This window comes from Salmo salar, chromosome 12, assembly GCF_965601325.2.
Source record: "Salmo salar chromosome 12, fSalSal1, whole genome shotgun sequence".
Taxonomy (NCBI): Eukaryota; Metazoa; Chordata; class Actinopteri; order Salmoniformes; family Salmonidae; genus Salmo; species Salmo salar.
In genome coordinates, this window is record NC_138302.1 from 63796140 (window position 1) to 63820954 (window position 24815).

Consider the following 24815-nt stretch of genomic DNA (forward strand, 5'->3'; position numbering starts at 1 on the left):
AGACCTGGCAGTGTGGTACCAGGACAACAACCTCTCTCTCAACATCAGCAGACAAAGGAGCTGATTGTGGACTACAGGAAATGGAGGGCAGAGCGCAACCCCATTCATATCGACACGGCTGTAGTGGAGCGGGTCGAGACCAGTAAAGGGGTTATTCGTTATTGTCCGGAATCGGCGCAGCCAGAGTCGCCCTCCAGTCCGGAATCGGCGCAGCCAGAGTCGCCCTCCAGTCCGGAATCGGCGCAGCCAGAGTCGCCCTCCAGTCCGGAATCGGCGCAGCCAGAGTCGCCCTCCAGTTCGGAATCGGCGCAGCCAGAGTCGCCCTCCAGTCCGGAATCGGCGCAGCCAGAGTCGCCCTCCAGTCCGGAGCTCCCAGAGTCGCACATCAGCCCGAGGTCTCCAGCGACGCATCTTAGCCCGGAGCCTTCAACGGGGGTGGACAGGTTAGGTTGGGGACCTAGGCCGGAGCCTGATCCACCTCCATAGTAGGTGGGTTGGGGAGGGGGGGTGTAGCTCAAGAACCGTCGGTGACGGTGGCCACCCTCCCTTGCCTCCCTTTAGTTGGGGATAATTTTTTGTTTGTGTTTAGAGTTATTGGATTATGTTTTGTTGTTTTAGGTGCATCCGGGGTCTGCACCTTTTGGGGGGGGGGGGGTACTGTCACGTCCTGACCAGTAAAAGGGTTATTTGTTATTGTAGTTTGGTCAGGATGTGGCAGGGGGTGTTTGTTTAGAGTGTTTCGGGGTTTGTTGGGCTATGTTATTATGTAAGAGGGGTGTTTGTTTAGAGTATTCCGGGGTTTTTGGTCTATATTCTAGATTAGTGTTTTTCTATGTTCCGTCTGGTTTTTCTAGTTCTATGTTTAGGGTTTGTTGATTGACCTTCAATTGGAGGCAGCTGTTCCTCATTGCCTCTGATTGAAGGTCCTATGTATAGGGGTATTGTGCTATGGGGGTTTGTGGGTAGTTGTCTCCTGTTTTGTGTCTGTGCACCTGACAGGACTGTTTAGTGTCATTCATTGTTTTGTATACGTGTTTCTTTTGTTTTTTCCTTCTTTTCAATAAATAAAGAAGATGAGTATACACGTTCCCGCTGCACCTTGGTCCAATCCTTACAACGCCCATGACAGTAAAAACATATGCACGTTTTTACTCAAAGATTCAGAGTTTCTGAGTTGTCTTGAACGGGACATCAGGGATGATAAACAAGTTTCCCACTAGTAATTACGTTGGAGGGCTGGATTTTCCCCAGTCATTTGTGGTAAGACCACCTTCCCATGTTATGAACACAGCATAAAAATGTGTAAATTAGCAGCAGTTAAAGCTAGAATACTTAACTGAAACAATAACAAAGTGCCACCCCGTCTCTGCTTTGTTAATACGCTGAAAAATGGGCCTGGAGAAATGTAACCACTCAAATTCATAGATACAGTGCATTCGGAAAGTATTCAGACCCCTTGACTTTTTCCACATTTTGTTACGTTACAGCCTTATTCTAAAATGGATAATACATTTTAAAAAATCTCATCTACACACAATACCTCATAATGACAGCAAAAACAGGTTTTTAGAAATGTTTGCAAATGTATTAAAAATGAAATATTAAATGTACATAAAGTAAAAAGTACATCATTTTCTTTAGGAATGTAGTGAAGTAAAGTTGCCAAAAATATAAATAGTAAAGTACAGATACCCCCAAAAAACTACTTAACTAGTACTTTCAAGTATTTTTACACCACTGCTGCTTTACCGTGTATAAATGAAAGCACTTTATGTATCTGGTCCCCCGTTTCAAGGTATTATAAGTACAGCGGCAAGAAAAAGTATGTGAACCCTTTGGAATTACCTGGATTTCTGCATAAATTGGTCATAGATGAAGATCAGATCAAATTCTAAGTCACAACAATAGACAAAGTCTGCTTAAACTAATAGCACACAAACAATTATATGTTCTCATGTCTTTATTGAACACAACATATAAACATTCACAGTATAGGGTGGAAAGAATATGTGAACCCTTGGATTTAATAACTGGTTGACCCTCCTTTGGCAGCAATAACTCAACCAAACGTTTTCTGTAGTTGCGGATCAGACCTGCACAACCGTCAGGACGAATTTTGGACCATTCATCTTTACAAAACTGTTTCAGTTCAGCAATATTCTTAGGATGTCTGGTGTGAACCGCTCTTGAGGTCACGCCACAGCATTTTAAATCGGGTTGAAGTCAGGACTCAGACTTGGCCACTCCAGAAGGTGTATTTTCTTCTGCTGTTGATTTACTTCTATGTTTTTGGTTGTTGTCCTGTTGCATCACCCAACTTATGTTGAGCTTCAATTGGCGGACAGATAGCCTTACATTCTCAAGCAAAATGTCTTGATAAAACTTGGTAATTCATTTTTCCATTGATGATCGCAAGCTGTCCAGGCCCTGAGGCAACAAAGTAGCCCCAAACTATGATGCTCGCTCCATCCATATTTTACCATTGGGATGAGGTTTTGATGTTTCTGTGCTGTGACTTTTTTCTCCACACATAGTGTTCCTTCCAAACAACGCAACCTTAGTTTAATCTATCCACAGAATATTTAGCTAGAAGCGAAATCCAGGTAATTCCAAAGGGTTCACTGTATTTGGACAAATTCACTTACTGTGTATTCAATTTAGTCAAAAGTTACATTTGTGGGCCCATATTCCTAGCACGCAATGACTACATCAAGCTTGTGACTCTACAAACTTGCTGGATGGATTTGCAGTTTGTTTTGGTTGTCAGTCGGGTTATGTTGCGCCCAATAGAAATTTATGATAAATAATGTATTGGGTCATTTTGGAGCCACTTTTATTGTAAATAAGAATAGAATATGTTTTTGAACACTTCTAGATTAATGTGGACGCTACCATGATTACGGGTAATCATGAATGAATCGGGAAAAATTATGATTGAGAAAGTTACAGAGGCATTAATATCATACATCGGGGTCCCCTCATTCCCAGCGCACCCTGGAGAGGCGCGCTGGGAATGGACAAGCAAAATATTTTACGCCTCTGCCTTGACAAAGTGGGCACTGTATATCAAAGGGTGGCATCAGCACTCACCTAAAAAGCCCATATGCCACTGGTTGAGAAAAATGTTCATTGTTTTTGGGCAGAATTAAGTGAGGTTTTATGTGTTGTTGTTTGAGGTGCGTCTTGGCCAGTTTAGTTCAGAAAATGCCACCCTCGTCAATCTGCCGCCATAAGAACCCGTCTAATCCTGCCTAATGAGTTGGCCGGCCATGACTGTTCATGACAAAAACTGTTTACACACCTCTTAAAGCTTATTTCCTGCAACTCTATACATTTTGTCATGGGGTGTAAAATGTAAGTGTTCAGAAACATATCCTATTCTTATTTACAGTAAAAGTTATTTAAGATTCATTTATATTGGGCCCAACATAATTCTAAACACAACCAAAACAAACTGCAAATGCATCCAACAAGTTTGTAGTCACATGCTTGATGTAATCATTGCGCGCTAGGAATAGTGAATTTGTATAATTACCTATAACACCTTCAAATTGGTGGACTAGATACAGTATATAAAGCGCATTAGTTTCTAAACAGTGAATCAGATATGTATGAAAATACCCTCAAATAAAAGGTGACATTCTGTACTTTCGCCTAATATAAAACATTTGATCTCAAATCCATCATTCTGGAGTATTGAGACAAATGAAACTTTTCGCTTCAATGTCCAAATAAATGTAGGGTGTACTTCACTTGTATTGCTACAAAAACACACACAACCCACTGTGAAAAGACTGGTAGAATCAAAGTTGTTTCCACGTAATTTAAAACCCCCAAAATAAGTGATGATGTTGAATCAACGTGGAAAACAGATTGGATTGTCAAAAAGTCAACAACAAAGACATTTTGTTGATATAGTGATTAGTAGTGTTTTTGGGGGGAGATTTCACAACTCAACCAAATGTACATCAAAATTAGACGTTGAACTGACGTCTGTGGCCAGTGGGAAACACTGTCTCCATGAGGTGTCATATTTTTTTCAGAGGACAAAACGAGACCGACTCATCAGCATTCTTCTTGCAGCTCTTTAAAACAAGGAAGTAGACGTTGTCAGGCACAAACGGAACAAGAAATTTGCTCAAATGAATAAAGTATTTTTTGATTGATGATGTAGGCTACTTTGCAGACAGAAGCTCTTAAACTGTATACATAGGTTCGATTAGCTTTGGTTTAACTGTTTGGAGAAGTGCGCGCAGATGGATAACGAATGTCAATCTCGCGCATGTATTCACCAGAGACAGGTGTCAATATGAACAGCAGCAACAAGTTAGCGCTTTCCAATGCAATTCGGACCGAGGTACGGCGCCATGAAACTGTAAAGAACAACTTTGCCAAACTTTTTAAGCAGTTGGAGAGAGTAGACGACCTACAGCTTCGCTCTGGTTTAAACGTTCACCTTCACAGCATCCAAGGTAAGCAATTCAATAGGCCTAGCCCCATGGCCTGCCATTGGCTCCCAACCCAGTTTATCATGCAAGGAGTTGTCCTGACAACCTACAAATAGTGGGCGCATTTTCATTCAAATCAAACTATAGCCAACCTATAATTAAAATACACCACTTTAAAACGTCATTTCAAAGTGCTGGCAACTTGATAGGCTATATATGTCCCTTTAGCCTAGTCCAAGGGTTCCCAAACCTTTTCACTCGGGTCCCCCTTCAAGCACTGGAGAACGTCCTGCGCCCCCAGCAAAACTAGAATAGTCCCAGTAAGCAAAATTACTTGAAATGACTTCTAAAACGTGTCGTTTTCAGACGTTTAAGTTAAGATCAATTTACGTTCTGAATGAAAGGTGAAAATCTATTTTCCGTATGTTTAAAATACTTATTTTTCAGGATGTTGAAAAGGCATATTTTCAGGACGTTGAAAGTACATATTTTCCAGATGTTGAAATTGGGTTCATTTTCGGTTCTGAATAAAAGTAGAAAATAAGTCATTTGTAGACGTCTATGTTTGGGCCGAATCAAGGCTGGTCAGACCTGACAAAATCTGAACCAAAAATAGACGTCTATGATTGGTTCAGATTTGGTCTGGACGGAACAAAAACCAATGTCGGTGGAAATCAACGCCGGTACGGAACTGCAACAAAAAAAGACGTCCAAAAGGTGTAGGCATCGGTACATGCTTACTGAGGTGTAGCCTACAGTGTTGTCTGAAATTGAATTTTATGAATGCCCATCAATGTTTTGTTGTCTACCGTTTATAAAACACCAAGAAACGATATCCGGACAGGACCAAAAATAGACGTTGGCTTGTGCATACTTGGGTATAGCCTACCATGTCTGCCACAATGGAATTTTATCAATGCTAATCCATGTTATAGGCCCACCATTTGTAAAACAGGCCATTGCATTGGCTTTATTAGTCTTAATTCCTGTGACTAATCCATTTGGTAATTTAATATAATTTACCCAACTTTATCAGGAGTTATCGTGAGCCTATTTGCAATGTGTTTACACAGCGGGAAATGCAGAAGTATTTTATTTTTCGCTATGATCAACTTTAAACAACTGATCATGACAATGGGGTGAAACTCCTACACAACAGTTGTGATTGTCCATTCCGTATTGTCTATTTTACTTTGACCTGTCCTGCTTTTAGGATATGGTGTTCTGTTATAACATGACAGCATTTTTATAAAATTTGATTTAGTGCCATTTAGGTTAGGCTATTTGATCGGAGAAACCTGGTCTAGTTGATCTGGACATTTCTGACAAGTATAAATAGGTATCAAATCTAATTTCACATACACATTTTACATACACTTTTACATACATGGTACTTTTATATAAAGCAGTCACATAATAATACATTACCAAACATAAGCTCTTTAATCCCAACCCTCAGCCACTCTCAGCCCATCCCACCTATCACCATAAACCATAGGTTTCCACGTTCCATGTATTTTTCAATTTAGCTGTGATGTTTCCATAATTTTTTAACCATTCTAATCATATAGTATCCACAGATTGTGAGCTATAGATGAAAACCTTTCCTACGAGTATTATTATATTATTTATTGACTGACTATTCTTTCCAAATCGCCCAACACCGTTATTTGTAAGGTTAATTTTACGTGCATGTTGTGACTTCTTTTTTTTTTTTTTTACCATTCCTGAACCTGTGACCAGAAACAAGCTACATAGGGGCAATACCAGAATACATTTTCTATTGATTCTGTCTCTTCTCAGCAAAATCTACAGAGCTGAGATTGTTGTATGCCCCATATATAGAATTCTGTTGGTGGCAAGAATTTTTATATAATAATTTATATTGAAACACTTGAAGTGTTGAATCAAGTGTTTTTTGTACCAGTTCATAAACCATGTGTCATGGAATTGGTACATCGAATATCTCTTCCCATTTATTTTGCTACCTGTATGTATCACGACTTCCTCCGAAGTCAGTCCCTCTTCTTGTTCGGGCGACATTCGGCGGTCGACGTCACCGGTCTTCTAGCCATCGCCGATCCACCTCTAATTTTCCATTTGTTTTGTCTTGTCTTCCCACACACCTGGTTTCAATTCCATCAATTACATGTTGTGTATTTAACCCTCTGTTCCGCCCCATGTCCTTGTCCGGTATTGTTTATTGTAAGTGCTTGTGCACGTTATGTCTGGTGTGCGTCGGGTTTTGTACCCATTTATTGATTGTTCTGTTTTCCGGTGGGTTTTTATTATTAAACTGCGCCGTTGGAAACACAGTTTTTGCTCTCCTGCGTCTGACTTCTCTGCCGCCAGTATGCACACCTTACAGTATGGCACAGCTGTTTAACATTTTTGTCCTCAAATGAAACTGGTATGTTTTTCTATTTATGCCAGTTCCTTTCAGACAATTTGTGTCTTTTAATATATCGCAGGCAAACAAGTTCCCTACCTTCTCCCTTTTCCACTTGCCTCCTCCAGTTTTGTGGTAATGCTGCAATCAGTTGGTTGTAAATTTGGATTGAGCAGATATTCCCATATATTTTTGATAGTTGCATATGTGACAACTCCTCCGTTTCTATTCATAATATTATTAATAAATATAATACAATAAAAATGTTAAAAATCCATAAAGATTTTTTTTTTATTAATCAGTATATTTGAGTTTAACCATAACATATGTTGTAATATTTGTTCTATCTTTTCTGGAGGATAAAACTGAAATTGTAACCAGCTTTGAATGACTTTTTTAAGAAAAGGCAATACTTTAAACAAAATTTCATTTTCAATTAGTCGGAAATGAGAAGTTGTAATCTGTATAAAGGCAATTTTTTTAACAAAGGATGAGCCTTTCTTGATAATTACTGGAGAACCATTTTGGGTTTAAGTATAACTTATGTATGCGTGAAGCTTTTAGTGAGAGGTTTTAAAGCTATAATATTTAATAATTTTTGCCCCCCAAACTCACATTCATTATATAAATAGGAACGTTTAATTTTGTCTGGCTTAGCATTCCAAATAAAATTAAATATTTTTTGCTCATATGAATTAAAAAAACGAGTCGTCTGGAGTAGGCAGTGCCATTAGTAAGTAAGTAAACTGTGATAGGACCAAAGAGTTAATCAATGTGATTTTTCCATAAATAGACTAGTATTTACCTCTCCGTGGTTGTAGAATCTTATCTATTTTTGTTAACTTTCTATTGAAATTGATTGTGGTAAGTTTATTTATATTTTTTGAGATGTGACTACCAAGTATTCACATACTTACCCATTTTATTGGTAAACTACAAGGTAGTGTAAACACTCTTTTTTTAAACAATCCAATACGTAATATGGTACACTTGTAATAATTCGATTTTAATCCAGAGAGGCTAGAAAAGTGATCAAGATTTTCAATGAGACTGTGCAGGGATCCTGATTGCAGACTAGAGTCATCAGCATACATTGACACTTGTGTTTTTATCCCCTGGATTTCTAAACCATTGATTATCTTGTTGGATACATTTTAAATAGCTAGCATTTCAATGGCCATTGTTTTACTCCTCTTAAAAGCTCAATACTTTCTGAGAAGTAACCATTATTTACTAATTTAGCCCCCCCCCCCCCCTTGATGATATTTTTAGCCTTCCTGTGACATCGGGTGCTGTAGGTGTCCTGGATGGCAGGCAGTGTGTCCCCGGTGATCCGTTGGGCAGACTGTACCACCCTCTGGAGAGGCCTACGGTTGGGGGTGATGCAGTTGCTGTACCAGGCAGTGATACAGCCCGACAGGATGCTCTCAATTGTGCATCTTTAAAAGTTTGTGAGGGTCTTAGGGGCCAAGACAAATTTCTTCAGCCTCCTGAGGTTGAAGAGGCGCTGTTGTACCTTCTTCACCACGCTGTCTGTGTGTGTGTAGACCATTTCAGATTGTCAGTGATGTGTACGCCGAGGAACTTGAAGCTTTTCACCTTCTCCACTGCGGTCCTGTGGATGTGGGCGTGCTCCCTCTGCTGTCTCCCGAAGTCCACAAACATCTCTTTCGTTTTGTTGAGGGAGAGGTTATTTTCCTGGCAGCACTGGCAGCACTCCACGAGGGCCCTCACCTACTCCCTCTAGGCTGTCTCGTCATTGTTGGTAATCAGGCATACTACCTATTATGTCGTCTGCAAACTTGATGATTGAGTTGGAGGCGTGCGTGGCCACGCAGTCATGGGTGAACAGGGAGTACAGGAGGAGGCTGAGCACGCACCCTTGTAGGGCCCCTGTGTTGAGGATCAGCGTAGGGAGGTGTTGTTTCCTACCTTCACCACCTGGTGGCGGCCTGTCAGGAAGTGCAGGAACCAGTTGCACAGTGGGGTTCAGACCCAGGGCCCCGTGGGTCTGAATGATGAGCTTGGAGGGTGCTATTCTGTTGAATGCTGAGCTATAGTCAATGAACAGCATTCTTACATACAGTTGAAGTCGGAAGTTTACATACACCTTAGCAAAATACATTTAAACTCAGTTTTTCACAATTCCTGACATTTAATCCTAGTAAAAATTCCCTGTCTTAGGTCAGTTAGGATCACCATTTTATTTTAAGAATGTGAAATGTTAGAATAATAGTAGAGAGAATTATTTATTTCAACATTCATTTCTTTCATCACATTCCCAGTCTGTCAGAAGTTTACATACACTCAATTAGTATTTGGTAGCATTGCCTTTAAATTGTTTAACTTGGGTCAAACATTTTGGGTAGCCTTCCACAAGCTTCCCACAGTAAGTTGGGTGAATTTTGGCCCATACCTCCTGACAGAGCTGTTGTAACTGAATCAGGTTTGTAGACCTCCTTGCTTGCACACACTTTTTAACTTCTGCCCACATATTTTCTACAGGATTGAGGTCAGGGCTTTGTGATGGCCACTCCAATACCTTGACTTTGTTGTCCTTAAGCCATTTTTCCACAACTTTGGAAGTATGCTTGGGGTCATTGTCCATTTGGAAGACCCATTTGTGACCAAGCTTTAACTCCCTGACTGATGTCTTGAGATGTTGCTTCAATATGTCCACATAATTGTCCTCCCTCATGATGCCATCTATTTTGTGAAGTGCACCAGTCCCTCCTGCAGCAAATCACCCCCACAACATGATGCTGCCGCCCCCGTCCTTCACAGTTGGGGTGGTGTTCTTCGGTTTGCAAGCGTCACCCTTTTTCCTCCAAACATAACGATGGTCATTATGGCCAAACAGTTATATTTTTGTTTCATCAGACCAGAGGACATTTCTCCAAAAAGTACGATCTTTGTCCCCATGTGCAGTTGCAAACTGTAGTCTGGCTTTTTATGGCGGTTTTGGAGCAGTGGCTTCTTCCTTGCTGAGCAGCCTTTCAGGTTATGGTGATATAGGACTCGTTTTACTGTGGATATAGATACTTTTGTACCTGTTTCCTCCAGCATCTTCACAAGGTCCTTTGCTGTTGTTCTGGGGTTGATTTGCACTTTTCGCACCAAAGTACGTTCATCTCTAGGAGACAGAACGCGTCGCCTTCCTGAGCGGTATGACGGCTGCGTGGTCCCATGGTGTTTATACTTGCGTACTATTGTTTGTACAGATGAATGTGGTACCTTCAGCCATTTGGAAATTGCTCCCAAGGATGAACCAGACTTGTGGAGGTCTACAATGTTTTTTCTGAGGTCTTGGCTGATTTCTTTTGATTTTCCCATGATGTCAAATAAAGAGGCACTGAGTTCGAAGGTAGGCCTTGAAATACGTCCACAGGTACACTTCCAATTGACTCAAATTATGTCAATTAGCCTATCAGAAGCTTCTAAAGCCATGTCATAATTTTCTGGAATTTCCAAGCTGTTTAAAGGCACAGTCAACTTAGTGTATGTAAACATCTGACCCACTGGAATTGTGATACAGTGAATTATAAGTGAAATAATCTGTCTGTAAACAATTGTTGGAAAAATGACTTGTGTCATGCACAAAGTAGATGTCCTCACCGACTTGCCAAAACTATAGTTTGTTAACAAGAAATTTGTGGAGTGGTCGAAAAACAAGTTTTATAATGACTCCAACTTAAGTGTATGTAAACTTCCGACTTCAACTGTAGGTATTTCTCTTGTCCAGGTGGGATAGGGCAGTGTGGCAATTGCATGGCAATTGCATCGTCTGTGGATCTATTGAGGCGGTATGCAAATTGAAGTGGGTCTATGTTTTGAGGTGGAGGTGATGTGATCCTTAACTAGCCTCTCAAAGCACTTCATGATGACAGAAGTGAGTGCTCCCGGGCGATAGTTATTTAGTTCAGTTACCTTGGCTTTATTGGGTACAGGAACAATGGTGGACATTTTAAAGCAAGTGGGGACATCCGACTGGGATCGGGAGAGATTGAATATGTCCGTAAACACTCCAGAGTGTTAACACGTTTAAATGTATTACTCATGTCGGCCATGGAGAACGAGAGCCCACAGTCCTTGGGAGCGAGCTGCGTCGGTAGCACTGTGTTATCCTCAAAGCACGCAAAAAAGGTGTTTAGGTTTTCCGGGAGCAAGACCTTGGTGTCTGCGACGTGGCTGGTTTTCCCTTCGTAGTCCGTAATTGTCTGTAGACCCTGCTACATATGTCTCGTGTCTGAGCCTTTGAATTGCGACTCCACTTCGTCTCTACTGACATTTTGCCTGTTTGATTACCTTACGGGGGGAATAACTACACTTTGTATTCAACCATATTCCCAGTAATCTTGCAGTGGTTAAATGCGGTGGTTTGCGCTTTCAGTTTTGCGCGAATGCTGCCATCTGTCCACGGCTTTATGGTTTGGGTAGGTTTTCATAGTCACAGTGGGAGCAACATCACCTAAACACTTCCTGATGAACTCAGTCACTGTGTCCGTGTATACGTCAATGTTATTTTCAGAGGCACCCCGGAGCATATCTCAGTCCGCGTGGTCAAAACAATCTTGAAGCATGAATTCCGATTGGTCAGACCAGCTTTGAATAGACCTTAGCACGGGTACTTCCTGTTTGAGTTTCTGCCTATAGGAAGGGAGGAGCAGAATGGAGTCATGATCTGATTTTCCTAATAGAGGGCGGTGGAAGGCCTTTGCGCCATCCCGGAAGGGAGAGTAACAATGGTAGAGTTTTAGAAGTGCGAGTACTACAGGCAATGTGTTGATAGAAATTCGGTAGCATTTTCCACAAATTTGCTTTAAATTAAAATCCCCAGCTACAATAAATGCGGTTTCCAGTTTGCACAAAGTCCAGTGTAGTTCCTTGAGGGCCGTAGTGGTATTGGCTTGAGGGGGAATATACACGGCTGTGACTATAACCGGAGAGAATTCTCTTGGGACGACCCCCGCACCCCCCCTGCCTACGCCTCGCCTCACAGTTTAGGAACCACTGGCCTAACCGACTAAACTCAAATCCAAGGATAGCCCAACCTGACGCTATTATTCCTTTTATGTCGTTGATCGTCTTACATCTGACTTTAAAGCTGCAATATGTAACTTTATGGTCAATCAACAAAATTCACATAGAAATGTGAGTTATAGACAGTGCTTGACTTGGACAGGAGCTCACCGGAGCTGAGTACTGGGACCTCACATTTTCTACTGCTATAGCTCCTGTTCCTCTTATAGAATATTACCTAAAAATTATTGTTGAGCTCCTGCACCTAAATATAAACAGTGCCAGCACCCAAATAATGAGTACCGGAACCAATTTCAGTCCAAGTCAAGCACTGGTTATAGTTTTGTCATTCTCATTGAAAGCAATTCTAAGAAGCGGTATATCTGTTCTATTTGCGCTATTGCTATGCTTCCCGTTTTTAAGTTTTGTTTTTGCGTCTTTTACTTTCGGCTTTGTACACCAGCTTCAAACAGCTGAAAATACAATAATTTTGGTTATGGAAAAGGTATTTAACTGTGGTTTAGATGGTATAATGATTCTCTAAACTAGCTTGTTTTGTCACAAACTGAAATAAGGCTAACTATAAAATGGCAGAGCGATTTCTGCATAGTGCATCTTTAATGTCTGATGGTACTTTCAAGACAACTGGGAACTCCAAGGTCAAATCATGAGGTCAGTGATCTTCAGGTCAGAAAGTAGGCCCTCTAGAAAGATGCTTGAGTTTCCAATTTGGAATTCCGAGTTTGTTGAATGACCGTTCAAAACAATTTTTCCCACTCAAAGCAAAAAAGTTCCCAGTTGTCTTGAACGCACTGAAGTTGGAAGTCTGAGATTTCCGAGTTCCCAGTTGTTTTGAATGCGGCATGACTTCAAGTTATTCAGCCGGCAATATGATTGTGTTCCCCATGGACCGGCTCATACATAAAATATCCTCCATTCAGGCTGCAAAAGCGTCAGTTTCCTCCTTAACTCGATTTAATGGCTCGTCGGTGGAAAAGAACACAGAAAATATGCGTACTGTCTTAATAAAACAACATTTTCCATCACCATTTTCTGACATCTTCTAGATGTTGCACATCGTGTGATGTTGTTTACCACGGCTGAACTCGCACCGCAACATCAGGAAGCATGGTGGTGGAAAATGGTGTTTTAGACATTTTCAAAAAAATTATTCACAGACGAGCCATTAAATCGACTTAAGGAAGAAACTGACCGAAAGGGAAGGAAGGAAGTATGGACTTATATTATACAGTCAAATGCATATGCAATATGCACGCCCAATATTCATACCCTCATATGGATGCTCATATATCATAAATATGAAGCATTGAGACGTGTAGTTGTTACGCTCTATCAATATCTGTTAGGAACTCGAAGCGCAGCTTCAAAGAATCAACTGATACGCTCTATTTATAGTTCATCCTTGAGGGATGCTATTTTGACTAAGAGAAATCGAAGGACCCAGGCTTGTCTGAACACTAATTCTCTCTTTATCTCATTGTCTCCTCACTTCTGCTGAGAAAGTGTAATTCCTATATCCCAGCTCACTGCTTAGCTTACCTTCACCCAAAATGCTTCACTCCTGTGCACACCCAGTAGTCATAGAGCAATACATACTAGCCTTCCTTTTTTCAGACTAACATGAGAGCAAACGGATTGAGAGAGAGAGAGATGTAACGCTATTTGCAGAGGTGTTGACAGACATTCATGTTCCTTCAAAGTAATGCAGACAACACCTCATATCTAGCATCATCTACAGTATGTCTTTGCAACTTTTATTGCTACCTTCTGTGTGCAGGGTTCTAAATTAACATGCTTCATTGGTAGCACTGGTGCTCCTTACTTAGAAAAGTTAGGAGCTCCACATAAAATGTAGGACCACAAGAAAAATACATTTTTTAATTGATTGAGATGTAGCCTACATTGTGCCTATATGAATTCAACTTACTTTTGAAACACATCTAGTGAATAATATATACATTTTCCTTTCTTTCTGTGCCACCAAATGTTAGGATATAGTGGTAAAGTTTTCAGGTTAGTAGGGCTGCACAATGTGGGCAAGAAAATGTAATTACGTTTTCAAACCAAATATTGCAATTTGACTTGCAATATAGATCAACACTTGAGTGAATTGTTGGAAGCATACACATATAATGATTATTCTAATTCTATGGTATTGTTGTTTGGCATGGCAGAAAATGAAAAAGCCAGGTAGGAGTTATGACAGGGTAGGAACCAAAGTGTTGGTCAGTGTTTCCCAGGGGACCCTATTTACATTTCAATATGTTGCATTCAGACAAAGATTTTAGAATAGGACTGCAACCAGGGGTTCCAGATGTGGATTCTCAATCCTCAAAATCCGTGGTGATTTCATTGCAATATTACTGTGTAACTTAGACCAAGATTGCAAAACAATTCTATGTTGATGTAGTGCCTGTCGGTTATGAATGTTTCAACCTTTGTGTTGAGAAATCGAGCACCAAAACCAAAGCTAACCATGAGCCTCGCGGTCTGTATTGTCCAATCACAGAGCAGATACAAGTCACGTGATCTGTTAGCGGATCACATGACTTGTATCACAGATCACATGACTTGTATCTGCTCTGTGATTGGACGATAAGGCAGCTATCGATTGACATCGTGTGTTCGTTAACTTCTTTGGGATAGGGGGCAGTATTTTCACGGCCGGATGAAAAAACGTTCCCGATTTAAAGTGGTTACTACTCTTGCACAGAAACGAGAATATGCATATTATTAGTAGATTTGGATAGAAAACACTCGGAAGTTTCTAAAACTGTTTGAATGGTGTCTGTGAGTATAACAGAACTCATATGGCAGGCAAAAACCTGAGAAAATTCCAAGCAGGAAGTGGCCGGTCTGAGAATTTGTAGTTCTTCTTTTGATTCTCTATCGAAACTACAGTATCTGTGGGGTTACGTAGCACTTTCTAAGGCTTCCATTGGCTCTCTAAAGCCTTCAGAAAGCGGATTGAGGCGTCTCCTGTCTCTGGGCAGAGTATAGTAGCTCAATTTCTCAGTGGTCTGCCTGGTGACAAAGAGATTGGATATGCGCATTCACGCGACCACGCTGTTTTTTTCTTTTCCTCTTTGAATGAATACACTATTGTCCGGTTGGAGTATTATCTCTATTTTACGAGAAAAATACCATAAAAAATGATTTTAAACAGCGTTTGACATGCTTCTAAGTACGGTAATGGAACATTTTGAATTTTTTATCTCGAATTGCGCTTTGGATAGTGACCTGAACGCACGAACAAAACGGAGGTATTTGGACATAACTATGGATTATTTGGAACAAAAACAACATTTCTTGTGGAAGTAGTAGTCCTGGGAGTGCATTCTGACGAAGATCAGCAAAGGTAATACAATTTTTCTAATAGTAATTCTGAGTTTAGTGAGCCCCGAACTTGGCGGGTGTCTGAATAGCTCACCGTGATGGCTGAGCTATGTACTCAGAATATTGCAGAATGTGCTTACGCCGAAAAGCTATTTTAAAATCTGACATAGCGATTGCACAAAGGAGTTCTGTATCTATAATTTTTTTCAATAATTGTTATGTATTTTGTCAACGTTTATGATGAGTAATTTAGTAAATTCACCGGAAGTTTTCGGTGGGAATACATTTTCTGAGCATCACACGCCAATGTAAAACGCTGTTTTTTTATATAAATATGAACTTGATTGAACAAAACATGCATGTATTATATAACATAATGTCCTAGGAGTGTCATCTGATGAAGATCGTCAAAGGTTAGTGCTTCATTTAGCTGTGTTTTGGGTTTTTGTGACATATATGCTTGCTTGGAAAATGGCTGTTTATGATGAGTATTTTTGTAAATTGTTATGGTCATTCACCAGACGTTTTGGTGGGAATACATTTTCTGAACATCACTCACCAATGTAAAATGCTGTTTTTGGATATAAATATGAACTTTATCGAATAAAACATACATGTATTGTGTAACATGATGTCCTAGGAGTGTCATCTGATGAATATCGTCAAAGGTTAGTGCTTCATTTAGCTGTGTTTTGGGTTTTTGTGACATATCTCCTTGCTTGGAAAATGGCTGTGTGGTTATTTTTGTCTATGTACTCTCCTAACATAATCTAATGTTTTGCTTTCGCTGTAAAGCCTTTTTGAAATCGGACAATGTGGTTAGATTAACGAGAGTCTTATCTTTAAAATGGTGTAAAATAGTCGTATGTTTGAAAAATTGAAATTATTGCATTTTTGAGGTTTTTGTATTTCGCGCAACGCTCTTCCGTTCTAGCGGAACGTCTAGATGCAACATTATCAGACCACGTGATTTGTATCCGCTCTGTGATTGGACGATACATACCGCAATGCTGTATGTTATGAAAGATGGCGCTGTTTTACGGGCTCCTGACTAATTCTGTTTATATATATATACATATATACATATACATACATACACATTTAACAGAATTAGTAAAACAGCACACACTACCGGTCAAAAGTTTTAGAACACCAACTCATTCAAGGATTTTTCTTTATTTTTACTATTTTCTACATTGTAGAGTAATATTGAAGACATCAACACTATGAAATAACACATATGGAATCATGTAGTAACCAAACAAGTGTTAAACAAATCAAAATATATTTGAGATTCTTCAAATAACCACCCTTTGCAAATAGCCACCGCCATGCAACTGCACATGGTGACAAAGATTGTACTTTTTGGAGAAATGTCATCTGGTCTGATGAAACAAAAATAGAACTGTTTCACAAAATAGATGGCATCATGAGGGAGGACAATTATGTAGATATATTGAAGCAACATCTCAAGACATCAGTCGGGAAGTTAAAGCTTGGTCACAAATGGGTCTTCCAAATGAACAATGACCCCATGCATACTTCCAAAGTTGTGGCAAAATGGCTTAAGGACAACAAAGTCAAGGTATTGGAGTGGCCATCACAAAGCCCTGACCTCACTCCTATAGAAAATTTGTGGGCAGAACTGAAAAAGGCGTGTACGAGCAAGGAGGCCTACAAACCTGACTCCGTTACACCAGCTCTGTCAGGAGGAATGGGCCAAAATTCACCCAACTTATTGTGGGAAGCTTGTGGAAGGCTACCCAAAACGTTTGACCCAAGTTAAACAATTTTATGGCAATGCTACCAAATACTAATTGAGTGTATGCAAACTTCTGACAGACTGGGAATGTGATGAAAGAAATTAATGCTGAAATAAATTATTCTCTCTACTATTATTCTGACATTTCACATTCTTAAAATAAAGTGCCACCTAAGATGCCACCTAAGACAGGGAATTTTTACTAGGATTAAATGTCAGGAATTGTGAAAAACTGAGTTTAAATGTATTTGGCTAAGGTGAATGCAAATTTACAACTTCAACTGTACCAGTCCCGTGTTTACTTTAATTCTACTAACTGTAAAACTGTAAATGTGGTAGAGGATGTTGTTGGATTTACTATTCAAGTATTGTATCTGAATCTAACGTCAAACAAACCTCTATGCCCTGAACTAACAATCGTGACAATATAATGAGCAATCAGGTTGATTGTGCATTTATGCACGTTGTGGTTACCAATAGCGTGCCCCTTGAGACGTTTTCATGGCAGCGAGTCTCGTCATCGTTGGCCCTATTTCCTCTGTCTCTCTGCAAAGCCACTTCCTTCCTCAAGGAGACAGACATAGCATGTATTGGTACAGCTTTCTCCCTCCCCTGTACTCTACTTAATTTACAATTCAAAATTCGCCTTACTCCCACAATGTTTATTTTATCACACACTTTTACAGTGTCTCCTCAAGTACCACTCCCTGGACTTAACCTAAATCAAGCACCTCAAAAATGCTCTCCCGCCCCTCTGTCTTACGTCTATCCTATCTCATCTTTTCTGTCCCTCCACCTTGTGTTGTCAGTTAGCCTTTCCTCACAGCAGGTATCACTCCTCATTAGGGACACTATTCACCTTCAACACCATCTCTATGAGACACAGAGGAAGAGACCGAGATCACAGCTCACTGCAACACACCACCTGGTTTCTCTCCACTGGTGTGGCAGTTAGATGATATCCTTATCTCCAGTCCTAATCATTCAGATGCAGACTTGTCAGTCTCATCTAGTTGCTTTCTTTGTGTTATTGCAGATCTCATATTTTGCAGTTACTAGGCAATTAGGACAATTTGAAACACCCCGGATCTTCTCTCAAGAGCTCTGATTCGATTTCTGAACCCACTCACCCTCTCTCTCTCTCTGTGTGTGTGTGTGTGTGTGTGTGTGTGTGTGTGTGTGTGTGTGTGTGTGTGTGTGTGTGTGTGTGTGTGTGTGTGTGTGTGTGTGTGTGTGTGTGTGTGTGTGTGTGTGTGTGTGTGTGTGTGTGTGTTTCATTCTGCAGTGTCTGTGTGTAAGGCGTGTATGCACATAATTTCTACACACTCATTTATGTGTTTTCCATTATTCCATTTGCATTGCGGACGAGTCAAGTGTTATTAGTTCTGTATGTGCATGTGCCCAATTTCTGATTGCCTGCATAGGGGTCTCCTAAGTCCCACCCAACCCCTGTCTACTTAACATTGCATACACACACACACACACACACCGCCCACACCCTTTATGGCAGGAGGATGTTAATCGTCATTATGATGTGGCCGGGGAGGCTAAATGTTGATTTAATTCCTCTATGGAAGGATCACATAATGCCCTTGTCACACAGCCGGGCCTAGCCTCCCTTCCAGAACTGGAGAAATATAAATGTGTCCCTTTAAGAAAGAGGTCACACCTCAGGCCAAAATGAATGTACTCTGATGCCGGCGATTACACCAGAAAGCAGAACATGTCAACTATCAGATTAGCAAAACTAGAGTGGTGGTGTGGCTCTCAAGAGCAGCATTTTAGTTATGCAGATGGTGTGTTGGAACGCACAGGGCCGTGGTCCCCAGTGGAAAGGGAATGCAGTCTTTCTTGGTGGTTGCCTTGATAAATGTCACAACAGCATAAAAGAAGAATGACGACAATGGCTTCGTCACCCCTCAGTGGAATGTTTGGATTGTTTGTCTCATGAGTTCTTTGAACTTTGATGTGCAGTTTGCACTTGATTGTTGTGTTCAATGGATTTTTGATCTATTTTGTTAACAAATCGTTTTTTGCATGCTTTACCATTCAAGTACTGTACCTTACACTCAACAGAACCACGTGTGTGTGTGTGTGTGTGTGTGTGTGGTGTGTGTTGTGTGTGTGTGTGTGTGTGTGTGTGTGTGTGTGTGTGTGTGTGTGTGTGTGTGTGTGTGTGTGTGTGTGTGTGTGTGTGTGTGTGTGTGTGTGTGTGTCAAATTTTACATTTTCAAACGCACAGTATACAGCAGGTATAAAATGTGCAGCGAAATTATTATGTGCTAGCTCCCGCAACAATGCAGTACATCAGTCAATAATAACAATATAAATAATTAACTTTTTTAATTGGTAGCACTGGTGCTCCTAACTTCAAAAAGTAAGGATCACCAGACATTTGATTTATTTATATTCTTTTTACTGCAAATGACATATTTACATAGGTAATTCGTTTTGGACAAATAACATACTAAACAGAACATTGATTGTTTTGAAAAGTGTAACAGCAAACATACAGTACCAGTCAAAAGTTTGGACACACCTACTCATTCCAGGGTTTTTCTTTATTTTTACTATTTTCTACATTGTAGAATAATAGTGAAGACATCAAAACTATGAAATAACACATGGAATCATGTAGTAACCAAAAAAGTGTTAAACAAATCTAAATATATTTGAGATTCTTCAAAGTAGCCACCCTTTGCCTTGATGACAGCTTTGCACACTCTTGGCATTCTCTCAACCAGCTTCATGAAGTAGTCACCTGGAATGCATTTCAATTAACATGAGTGCCTTGTTAAGCAATTTGTGGAATTTATTTTATTCCTAATGTGTTTGAGCCAATCACTTGTCTTGTAACGCGCGTGTGTGATGGTATACAGAAGATAGCCCTATTTGGTAAAATACCAAGTCCATATTATGGCAAGAAAAGCTCAAATAAGCAAAGAGAAACGACAGTCCATCATTACTTCAAGACATGAAGCTCAGTCAATCCGGAAAATTTCAAGAACTTTGAAAGTTTCTTCAAGTGCAGTTGCAAAAACCATCAAGCGCTATGATGACACTGGCTCTCATGAGGTCCGCCACAGGAAAGGATGACCCAGAGTTTTATCTCCTGCTGCAGAGGATAAGTTCATTAGAGTTTCCAGCCTCAGAAATTGCAGCCCAGATAAATGCTACACAGATTTCAAGTAACAGACACATCTCAACATCAACTGTTCAGAGGAGACTACGTGAAACAGGCCTTCATGGTCGAATTGCTGCAAAGAAACCACTACTAAAGGACACCAATAAGATGAGACCTGCTTGGGCCAAGAAACATGAGCAATGGACATTAGACCGGTGGAAATCTGTCCTTCTGGTCTGATGAGTCCAAATTTTAGATTTTTGGTTCCAACCGCCGTGTCTTTGTGAGACGCAGAGTTGGTGAACGGATGATCTCTGCATGTGTGATTCCCACCGTGAAGCATGGAGGAGGAGGTGCTTGCTAGTGACACTGTCTATTATTTATTTAGAATTAAAGCAACACTTAACCAGCATGGCTACCACAGCATTCTGCAGCGATATGCCATCACATCTGGTTTGGTCTTAGTGGCAGTGTCATTTGTTTTTCAACAGGACAATGACCCAACACACCTCCAGGCTGTGTAAGGGCTATTTGACCAAGGAGAGTGATGGAGTGCTGCATCAGATGACCTGGCCTCCACAATCACCCGACCTCAACTCAATTGAGATGGTTTGGGATGAGTTGGACCGCTGAGTGAAGGAAAAGCAGCAAACAAGTGCTCAGCATATGTGGGAACTCCAAGACTGTCGGAAAAGCATTCCAGGTAAATCTGGTTGAGAGAATGCCAAGAGTGCTAAGCTGTCATCAAGGCAAAGGGTGGCTACTTTGAAGAATATAAAATATATTTTGATTTAACACTTTTTGGTTACTACATGATTCCATTTGTATTATTTCATAGTTGTTATGTCTTCACTATTATTCTACAATATATAAAAATAAAGAAAAATCCTTGAATGAATAGATGTGTCCAAACTTTTGACTAGTACTGTATGTATATAATCCCTTCAAAGTATTCACACCCCTTGACTTTTTCCACATTTTGTTGTGTTGCATCCTAAATTTGTGTCACTGGCCTATACCCAGTAATGTCAAAGTGGAATTATGTTTTTAGACATTTTTACAAATTATTTAAAAATGAAAAGCTGAAATGTCTTGAGTCAATAAGTATTCAACCCCTTTGTTATGGCAAGTCTAAATACGTTCAGGAGTAAACATTTGCTTAACAAGTCACAAAAGACTCCCTCTGTGTGCAATAATAGTGTCTAACATTATTTTTGAATGACTACCTCTGTACCCCAAACATACAATTATCTGTATGGTCCCTCAGCTACAGGATGACGCCGGCCAGGTGGACTTCCTACGGAGCGGGCCGGTCCAGACGGCGAAAGTAGAAATCTCTGATGCTATTGGGATCTAGAATGTCGTCCACCGAAACCCAACACCGCTCCTCTGGACCGTACCCCTCCCAGTCCACCAGGTACTGGATGGCATCAGCCAGGGGACCAGGAACCACTGGCCTAAGGAGAGAAACATGAAGAGGGGGAGATCCGTTAGTTACTGGGGTGTTGTAATCGGTAAGTTACCTCATTGACCCTCTGGAGGACTTTGAATGGCCCCACATACCAGGGGCTCAGATGTAGCAGGTCAGGCAGAGCGGGAGGTTACAGGTGGAGAACCAGAAGCGATCATCAGGATGGAATATTGTTTCCTCACTGCGGTGGCGGTCCGCCTGCTCCTTCTAGTGGCAGATGGTGCATTGAAGCCTCACATGGGTAGCGTCCAAAGCCACCTCTGTGCGCCGGAACCACTAGTCCACCGCAGGGGCTAGGGTCTGGATCGGGGTCCAGGGGGCCAGGGCCGGCTGGTACCCCAGGACGCCCAAGGATGGAACCAGGCCCACTCCCCTTGCTGGTCCTGACAGTGACTCCTCAGGAATATCCCCAGCTCCTGGTTGGTCCTCTCCACCTGCCCGTCTCCATACCCGCGACATGAAATTGGGACCACGGTCAGAGACAATGTCCTCCAGAAGGCCATAGTGCCAGAAGACCTGCTGGAACAGTTCCTCAGCGACCTGGAGAGCAGTAGGGAGATCAGAGAGGGATACAATGGCAGGATTTGGAGAATATGTCCACAACAACCATAACAGTGGTGAAACCATAAGACGGGGGAATATAAGTAACAAAATCTATGGACAGATGGGACCAAGGCCGCTGAGGAGAGGGGAAAGGAGTTTCCCTGCTGGAGTGTGCCGGGGAGATTTAGTTTGGGCACATATGGAGCAGGAGTTGACGTAGCGGGCGACGTCCTGCACCAAGGTGGGCCACCAGTACTTAACGGAGATGGATTGAGTGGTGCTGGAGATCCCTTGCCGCTAGACAGGTCAATAGCCGATCCCTTACCTCCATGAGAACGTAGGTGTGCACCGGAGGACAGGTAGCAGGCGCGGGTTCCCTCTCCAGAGCCTGGCGGATATCCACGTCTATGTCCCAAAGCACAGGGGCAGCGATTCGGGAGGGCAGTATGATGGGCGCACTCAGGACAGGAACCTCTCCCGAATCGTGGAGACAGGACAGGGCATCAGCTTTGATGCGCAGAGTCTGTAAGCAAGTCGATGGCACAGTCCCAGAGGGCAATGAGGGAGACCGGTGGAGTGGGTCTTGGCGAAAACCTCCGGGAGATCCTGGTAAACCTCTGAGATGTTGGCCTGGAGGGCAACCACAATAATCTTAATCGACGTGGAACCACAGGGTAAGAGAAAGCAGGTCTTCCAACATCAAATCAAATTTTATTAGTCACATGCGCCGAATACAACAGGTGTAGACCTTACAGTGAAATGCTTACTTACGAGCCCCAAACCAACAATGCAGTTAAAAAAATATGGATAAAAATAAGAAATAAAAGTAACAAGTAATTTAAGAGCAGCAGTAAAATAACAATAGCCAGACTATATGCGGGGGGGTACTGGTACAGAGTCAATGTGCGGGGGCACCGGTTAGTTAGAGGTAATATGTACATGTAGGTAGAGTTATTAATATTAATATGCATAGATGATAACAACAGAGAGTAGCAGTGTTGTAAAGGGGGGGGGGGGGGGCAATGCAAATAGTCTGGGTAGCCATTTGGAGTTCAGGAGTCTTATGGCTTGGGGGTAGAAGCTGTTTAGAAGCGTCTTGGACCTAGACTTGGCGCTCCGGTACCGCTTGCTGTGCAGTAGCAGAGAGAACAGTCTGACTAGAGTTGCTTGAGTCTTTGACAACTTTTAGGGCCTTCCTCTGACACCGCCTGATATAGAGGTCCTGGATGGCAGAAAGCTTGGCCCCAGTGATGTACTGGGCCGTTCGCACTACCCTCTGTAGTGCCTTGCGGTCGGAAGCCGAGTAGTTGCCATACCAGGCAGTGATGCAACCAGTCAGGATGCTCTTGATGGTGCAACTGTAGAACCTTTTGAGGATCTGAGGACCCATGTTAAATCTTTTCAGTCTCCTGAGGGGCAATAAGTTTTGTTGTGCCCTCTTCACGACTGTCTTCGGGTGTGCTTGGACCATGTTAATTTGTTGGTGATGTGGACACCAAGGAACTTGAAGCTCTCAACCTGCTCCACTGCAGCCCCGTCGATGAGAATGGGGGCGTACTCGGTCCTCTTTTTCCTGTAGTCCACGATCATCTCCTTAGTCTTGATCACGTTGAGGGAGAGGTTGTTGTCCTGGCACCACATGGCCAGGTCTCTGACGTCCTCCGTTGTTGGTGATCAGGCCTACCACTGTTGTGTCATCGGCAAACTTAATGATGGTGTTGGAGTTGTGCCTGCCCGTGCAGTCATGAGTGAATAGGGAGTACAGGAGGGGACTGAGCACGCACCCCTGAGAGGCGCCTGTGTTGTGGATTAGCGTGGCGGATGCGTTGTTACCTACCCTTACCACCTGGGGGCGGCCCGTCAAGAAGTCCAGGATACATTTGCAGAGGGAGGTGTTTAGTTCCAGGGTCCTTAGCATATTGATGAGCTTTGAGGGCACTATGGCATTGAACGCTGAGCTGTAGTCAATGAATAGCACTCTCACATAGTTGTTCCTTTTGTCCAGGTGGAAAAGGGCAGTGTGGAGTGCAATAGAGATTGCATCATCTGTTGGGGCCGTATGCAAATTGGAGTGGGTCTAGAATTTCTGGGATAATGGTGTTGATGTGAGCCATGACCAGCCATTCAAAGCACTTCATGGCTACAGACGTGAATGCTTCGGGTCGGTAGTCGTTTAGACAGGTTACCTTTAGTGTTCTTGGGCACAGGCACTATGGTGGGCTGCTTAAAACATGTTGGTATTACAGACTTGGACAGGGAGAGGTTGAAAATGTCAGTGAAGACACTTGCCAGTTGGTCAGAGCCGGTGTAGTATGATTCGATCTTAGTCCTGTATTGACACTTTGCCTGTTTGATGGTTCGTCGGAGGGCATAGCAGGATTTCTTCGGGTTAGAGTCCCGCTCCTTGAAAGCAGCAGCTCTAGCCTTTAGCTAGTGCGGATGTTGCCTGTAATCCATGGCTTCTGGTTGAGGTATATACGTACGGTCACTGTGGGGACGATGTCATCGATGCACTTATTGATGAAGCCATTGACTATTGTGGTGTACTCAACTCCATCGGAGGAATCCCGGAACATATTGCAGTCTGTGCTAGCAAAACAGTCCTGTAGCTTAGCATCTGCTTCATCTGACCACTTTTTTTAATTGATCTAGTCACTGGTGCTTCCTGCTTTAATTTCTGCTTGTAAGCAGGAATCAGGATA

General features: G+C 41.8%; 1 protein-coding gene across 2 annotated transcripts in view; it reads left to right on the plus strand.

The window, feature by feature from the left end:
• Positions 1-4072: 4072 nt before the first annotated feature.
• LOC106565449 (arf-GAP with GTPase, ANK repeat and PH domain-containing protein 1) overlaps positions 4073-24815 on the plus strand; it is a 75149-nt gene continuing 54406 nt past the window's right edge. For both annotated transcript variants that reach the window (XM_014132599.3, XM_014132600.3), the window contains exon 1: positions 4073-4472. In XM_014132599.3, coding sequence (XP_013988074.1) covers positions 4268-4472 — 205 coding nt within the window. In that variant the 5' untranslated portion in view covers positions 4073-4267. The remainder of the gene's footprint in view (positions 4473-24815) is intronic.